At 41.9% G+C, this 7,500-nt stretch overlaps 1 protein-coding gene across 9 annotated transcripts in view; it reads left to right on the top strand.

Moving 5' to 3' along the window:
• Positions 1 to 7,500, top strand: part of sema4d (sema domain, immunoglobulin domain (Ig), transmembrane domain (TM) and short cytoplasmic domain, (semaphorin) 4D) — a 129,026-nt gene that overhangs the window by 95,977 nt on the left and 25,549 nt on the right. For all 9 annotated transcript variants that reach the window (XM_037546055.1, XM_037546057.1, XM_037546056.1 and 6 more), the window contains one exon: positions 5,612 to 5,705. In XM_037546055.1, the coding sequence (XP_037401952.1) occupies positions 5,612 to 5,705 (94 nt within the window). The remainder of the gene's footprint in view (positions 1 to 5,611; positions 5,706 to 7,500) is intronic.

Below are 7,500 nucleotides of genomic sequence, written 5' to 3'. Positions count from 1 at the left end.
CACTATACTACACTGCACTTCACTGCACACTACACTGCACTACACAACACTGCACTACACAACACTGCACAACACTACACTACATTGCATTGCACAACACTGCACTACACTACACTGCACTACACAACACTACACTGCACAACACTATACTACACTGCACTTCACTGCACACTACACTGCACTACACAACACTACACTACACAACACTATACTACACTGCACTTCACTGCACACTACACTGCACTACACAACACTGCACTACACAACACTGCACAACACTACACTACATTGCATTGCACAACACTGCACTACACTACACTGCACTACACAACACTACACTGCACAACACTATACTGCACTTCACTGCACACTACACTGCACTACACAACACTACACTACACAACACTATACTACACTGCGCTACACAACACTGCACTACATTACACACTACACAACACAAAAAAAGTATGAATTTATAAAAAATATAATTTATATGTAATTTATCCAGATCTTAGTTAATATATATAATATATATTAGAGAGAGAGATCATTATTAGTTTTGTCAGAACTGTTAGTACAGTATGCAGTAACTGCGCTCTCGTTCTCCCGTTTAGCTGAACGGCTGAGTCAGAGATGTCACGTTGTAAATGAAATGTCTAGTCCACTTCATCTGAAGCAGCAGCTTAAAGGATTGGCCTGTTTTTTTGGGGTTCTCCTCAGAAACGTGGACACCAGAATGTCTGCTGTGCTACTTTATGCAGCACACATGACAAATTACTTAACGAAGCTTAATTTGGCTTCTTCAAATTTCCCGTCCTGCCTTAAATGGTGCGCCCTTTGCATGCAGGAGCTAGAATGTAACTGCTGGTCTAATTCAGGTGGGATGGAAACAAAGATCTGTAGACATTCAGACGTGGCACAGCTTTTGCGGTGCTCGCTGGGCTAGACGTAGAAAGCAGTGTTGACTTTGGATTATCTGTGTATTTTCGGCAGTTTTGTTTCTACTATTTTGCACAATAAAATTGTCAGATTTGCTTTGGTTGTTAAAAAGATTTATTAATCAGTGATATTTTACAGTCTGTTAATTTATTTATATTTATACCATGATTATATACCAAACCTTCCAAAATTATTATTACACTGTGATATGAATTTATTATATTTATATACAGGTCAGTACTACCTCAGCACTGGTTTTATATATTTTAGCATTATATTTGATAGATAATGACCATTAAATCTATGATAAATGCCCATAGAAGAGCATCATGCTGTTGAAAAGTTGTTTGTGTAGTTTTTTTAAACATGTTTAGTCAAGTTTTCTTAGTTTTAGGACTTGCCAGTTCGGTAAATACAATGTACATATAATGTACAGTATATAATGTACGATTTATAGCTACAACTGTGTGCTTCGGATTATTTTAAAAGAAAATTTTGAAATCCATGTTAGAAATATATGGCAAAAATATACTATTAGTAATAGTGAATCAGGTCTAATCAGAACAAGGCGTGTCATGCTGTGTCCAGAATAGCAGCACTCAGGAAAACTCAGCAAACCTGCATATCATTCGATTCATATGTCCTGAAAATATCATAGTACTGAATTTTGTCTGTGTTTCCCAGCTCTAGGTTAAAGGCCCATTTGCATGTGGCTGATTTCCTTATTGTTATTATTATTATTATTATTGTTATTGTTATTATTATTATGAAAGCTGATATCGGGATATATTGTCCAGTCTGTTATGAAGGTCGGTTTCTAGTCCAGCATTCTCTCTCTCTCTCTCGCGCTCTCGCTCTCTCGCTCTCGCTCTCTCTCGCTCTCTCTCGCTCTCTCTCTCGCTCTCTCTCTCGCTCTCTCTCGCGCTCTCTCTCGCTCTCTCTCTCGCTCTCTCTCTCGCTCTCTCTCTCTCGCTCTCTCTCTCTCGCTCTCTCTCTCTCGCTCTCTCTCTCGCTCTCTCTCTCGCTCTCTCTCTCGCTCTCTCTCTCGCTCTCTCTCTCGCTCTCTCTCTTGCTCTCTCTCTTGCTCTCTCTCTTGCTCTCTCTCTCGCTCTCTCTCTCGCTCTCTCTCTCGCTCTCTCTCTCGCTCTCTCTCTCGCTCTCTCTCTCGCTCTCTCACTGCCCTGCCCTTTAACAAACATGACTGATGGCACAAATACAGGATGCATACTTTTATTGCTGTTCAGCCCAGCCGTGCTGAAGGTCAGCCCTGCTCTTTCCGACATGTTGAATATCCTTTCCTGTTTCAGGAGAGAAGATAAAGAAAGAAAGCTCTCTGGTGCCAGATCTCCGCTTTGTTTTTCCACCTGAAAGCTTTCTGGCTTTTAGTTGACTTTGCCAGGCAGGCTGTGTCAATTCCAGAGCGCACTTTAAGTCAGGAGGGCTGGGTTAAACCACACCAAAGCAGCTTTAGGTCAACATGTGAAATATGAGGTCGATCACTGATGCTTGGAACATAGCGTTCATGCTTGGAACGCCGCAGCCTTCCTCATAACCTGTCTGCGCCCATAAATTTGGTATCTGGACTTGAACTGGACTCAGATAAGTTAGTGGTGTTGTGATTTGCATATTAAAGAGAGGGCCAGGGGAGGGGGGGTGTGGTGGATGTGATCCAGATTTGGTTTCAGGACTTTGAATGTTGTTCCTTGATCAGCCTTCTTTAACCATGATCACATCAGGCTACTCCTTCCCTGTTTTCTTCACTAAAGTGAAGCAAAATAGGGTGATCAGGGCGGCTCTGAAGTGTTTTGAAGGAAATGTGTAGTTGTGTGAATCGCTTATCTTAGCTTTTTTTTTCTTGTTTGTTTTTGAAACTGTAAGAGACAAGTGACATTACGTTGACAGAGAAGTGGCTTCTCCATTTTGCACAGGCTTTGCACGGTCTGGGCCGCAGTAACGCTGACATGGAGGTGGTGTGTTAGTATGTGTTGCGCTGGTCTGAGTGGATCAGACATACCTCAGTGTCGCTGCTGGACTGAGAACAGTCCACCAACCAAAAATATCCAGCCAACAGCGTCCTGTGGGCAGCATCCTGTGACCACTGATGAAGGACTAGAGGATGACCAACACAAACTGTGCAGCAGCAGACGAGCTGTCGTCTCTGACTTTACATCTACAAGGCGGACCGACGAGGTAGGAGTGTCTAATAGAGTGGACAGTGAGTGGACACAGTGTTTAAAACCTCCAGCAGCACTGCTGTGTCTGATCCACTCATACCATCACAACACGGTGTTACTCCAGGGCTGAGAACGACCCACCACACAAATAATACCTGCTCTGTGAGGGTCCATGGGGGTCCTGACCACTGAAGAACAGGGTAACAGAGTATCAGAGAAACAGATGGACTACAGTCTGTACTGTACAGTTTTACAGTCTGTAAAAGAGTGTAGAAACAAGGAGGTGGTCATGATGTTGTGCCTGATCAGTGTGTGTGTGATCTGTTAACCACTATTTGCAGCAGACTTGTTTTCAGTGCAGCTGTAGCTTTACTTGAGACAGGCCCCAGTTTTTCCCCGTTAGCAGTTCCCTATAGATTAGCAGCCTTTTCCCCTGTACTGCAGAAGCAGAGCTGGTGGATGGATGATCAGTGCTATCTGTTCTGCTCTCTTTGGTGTTTAGTTAGCAGTCCTTTATGCTGATCTGGGTTTCCTCCACAGCGTGTGAAAGTGGAGGAAACCCAGAAGGAAGTGGAGCTGAGAGAGGAAGGTGATAAAAGCTGAGAGACGTAGACTGCTCGCTGTCTCTTAGTTTGTCTTTTGGTTTTAACCCTTGTGTGGTGGTGGTGTTGTTACTCAGTGGTCCACCAGACGATGTTTCACAAGTGTCCAGCGTGGGGTTCTCCTTTAGCAGCTGTAGCCAGTCAGCAGCCTGTCCATGTTGTCCACCCTCACAAACACAGAGACACACACACACACTCACACAGTAACAGCAGGCCATGTAGGAGGAAAACAGAGTGAAGGACACAGCACCACATGTAATATAAATGTGTGGGAGGTGAACAGAGTGAACACCCTGACAATGGGTTCTTTTACATGTTCTTCACAGAATATGAGCAAAGACCAAGAATCTGAGGTTGAAATAATAATAAATCGCATCATTTTTCTTTTGGTAGACATTGAAAACGGGTCCCACAGACCTGAACACCACACAAGGGTTAGATATATCTACAGGCCAAGGCTTTTCTGTGTTTTCCCATAATATACTCCTAAAATGGTTCTTCAGGGGTTCTATAGCAAAGGCAGTGGTTCAGTATGGAACAGTGGACACCAGAAGAATCATTTCAGAGGTTAGGGAACCAGCCTTGACTGGAAGGTTGCCAGTTCAATCATAAGAGCCAAGAGGACATGACTGAAGTGCCCATACACATATGGTCAAAAGTATGTGGACATCCCTCATAATTATTGAGTTCAGATGTTTCAGACACACCCATTGCTAACAGGTGGATAAAAGTAAGCACACAGCCTTGCAACTTCCATAAACAAACATTGACAGTAGAATGGGCCATACTGAAGAACGAAATGAGATGAAACGTGGCACTGTTATGGGATGCCACAGGTCAGTTTGTGAACTTTCTGTCCTGCTACATCTGCCATGGTCAACTGTAAGTGCTGTTATTGTGAAATGGAAGTATCTAGGGCAGACCATGTGCTGAGGTGTGTTGCTATCCTCTCTTACATCATCCACTACAGAGTTTCAAACTGCTTCTGGAAGTAACATTAGCACAAAAACTGTCCTCAGGAGCTTCATGAAATGTGTTTTAATGGCTGAGCAGCTGCACACAAGCCTAAGATCACTATGCGCAGTGCCAAGTGTTGTTTGGAGTGGTGTAAAGTGCTGCTACTGGACTATGAAGCAGTGGAAGCATGTTCTCCGGAGTAATGAATCACATAGTGTCACAGTAAAGTTTGGTGGAGGAGGGATAATGAGCTGCGGCTGTTTTGCAGGGTTTGGGTTTCGGTCTCTTAGTTCCAGTGAGGAGTACTGTTAATGGTATAGCATGTTAATATATTTTAGACCATTTTATGCTTGAGCCCCTGTGCACAAAATGAGCTCCATAGAGATATGGTTTGCTCAGTTTGGTGTGGAGGAACTCCAGTGGCCTGTACAGAGCCCTGACCTTAACCCCACTGAACACCTTTGGGATAAACTGGAACATCAATTGTCATACAGACCTTCTCATCCAATATCATCCAAAATCTGCTGGAAAGGCTTCCAGAAGGGCCTTCACAGCTGCATAGGAGGCCCATTACTTATTAATGCCTATGGTTTTGGAACAAGATGTCTAACAAGTTTATAGGTCTGATGGATGTCCACATACTTTTGGCCACATAGTGCATTTCCAGATCATGTGCAAGCCCCACATTGTGACTACATCTCCAACTCCTCAAGCTCTGTTGTTTGTTCATATCCTGAGGGTTATTGTTAAATAACTACATCAAGAACAAGTCGCAGTGATCGGGTTATATAGTAGGAGTAAGGAGTGGGAATCAGGACAGATTGACAGATTCATGAGTGTTAAGAAGTTAAAATAAATTATTCTCTCTCTCTCTCTCTCTCTCTCTCTCTCTCTCTCTCTCTCTCTCTCTCTCTCTCTCTCTCCCTCTCCTCTCTCTAGTCTTTAAAAGACTTCAGTCTGATGGAAAAGCAGGAGGATGGCAGAGGGAAGTGCTCGTATGACCCTGCTCAGAGTTTCACCACAGTGATGGTTGGTGAGTGTCTTCAACCCCCCCCCTAAGCACACTTGGTGCCTCTTCTTAATGTGGGGGTCCTGATCCAGGGGTTTGTTTATTTTAAGGGAAAATGAGCATGTATGTGTTTGGCAGGCTGATGCAGCAGTAGTTCCAGTTTTTCATGTATGTTCTAAGATAGTGTGGAATCCTACACTAGAGATGAACAGTATGCATATTTTTATAGTTAATATGAAAAATTACCTCAAAAAATGCTTTTCTGAGTACACCATGGATATAATCAGTCCTTAAGGATGAACTGCATGTTTCATTGCAAAAAAACATATTTTTTTTAATGGATTTGGTACAAGAAGAGAAATCATTGTATTCATAATTTTTCTAGGATTTTTTGAATGTAGTTTTTTTGTTCATTCCAACTTACTAAACCTCGGAAAACCTGAATACGGTGATGCAAATTGTGAATCATCAAAATGTCAATCATCGCTAAGTTATAGTCATGTATGTAAGTTGGGTCCAATGTGTCCAAATGCGGAGGTGAAATTTCCCTGTTGTGGGACTAATAAGGGTCTCTTAATTAATTAATGTTGTATTTTTTGTTGATTTCTACCACGTTCTCTACACATTTCTGCACATTATATAATGAGGAAAAAAATAAAACATAAAATGTAGCCTGTGCAAAAGTTATGGCACATTTTATATTTTGTTTATTTTTTCCCATAATGTTAAACTCAGTAAATAAATAGAAATTGTGCATTAAATTGTTTGCAAAACGCCATTTCTCCAGGGGTGTTCAAACGTTTGCATGCGACTGTTTTTTCATACGTATATTTTTTCCGTATTGTCTGCTTCCACCCTGCACGTTCTACACTTGGTTCAAGAAAGGATCTGTGACTTGTAACAATAGCCTTTGATGCTGTTTATGATTTCCAAGCCTATTTTTGAAGGTATATGATTTAAAAACACCTACTGTCGTTTGCTTTCCCTCCTGAAAAGCTTTTAATGTGAAAATATTATACTGTATATTGTAAAGGAGCAGTTGTTCTCAGTCCTGGTCCTGGAACACCCTTGTGGTGCTCGTCCTGCTCCAACAGGGCCTCTTAATGAGATTATTAGTTGTATCACGTCTGCTTGGAGCAGGGAAAGCTCTGGAATATGCAGGGCCGTGCTGCTCCAGGACCAAGACTGAGAACTACTGCAATGCAGAATGTGATAGCTGACCATTCTAAATGGGAACTCCATCAGTTTTTCAAAATATCTGCGTAATGAAATGGTGAAGATGTAAATAGACATTCAGAGTAGTTTGCTACAAAATGCTTAATTTCAGAGAAACTTAGGAAGTCAGAATTTTTCATAGAGGTAGTGAGAGGAACCAGGCCTATGTTCTGTTAGATGTTTATGAATACTCAGCCTGATGTCTGACACTTAGAGTAGTTTTGAGAAGTTTTGACCTAAAACTTATTTTTATCAGTTTATTGTAATCTGTTCATGGTGGAGGGATACATTAAGGCTGTTCTAAGGCAAAATAGTCCCCTCAAAAAAATACATTGCGTGTAAAAACCCCAGAAGACTTGTGTACATTGGTGGTTTTGGATATTAAATAAAATGGCTATATGTGTGTTGTAGACATCAGGACCCCTGGTTCCCATCACCACCACTGTAATTAAATCAGTCAGTAAGTGTCTCTACAAATGAACCATTTTGCACAAAACCACTCTGAATGGCACCGTTTCCAATTCAACCACTCAGTGATGCAGACATTTAGAAAAATTTGGTGGAATTCCCCTTCAACCTCTTTGAGGCAGCTGTAGCATAATCG

Source organism: Pygocentrus nattereri, chromosome 16, assembly GCF_015220715.1.
Source record: "Pygocentrus nattereri isolate fPygNat1 chromosome 16, fPygNat1.pri, whole genome shotgun sequence".
Taxonomy (NCBI): Eukaryota; Metazoa; Chordata; class Actinopteri; order Characiformes; family Serrasalmidae; genus Pygocentrus; species Pygocentrus nattereri.
The sequence above is the reverse complement of the archived record's forward strand: the minus strand, read 5'-3'. Positions and strand labels throughout refer to the sequence as shown.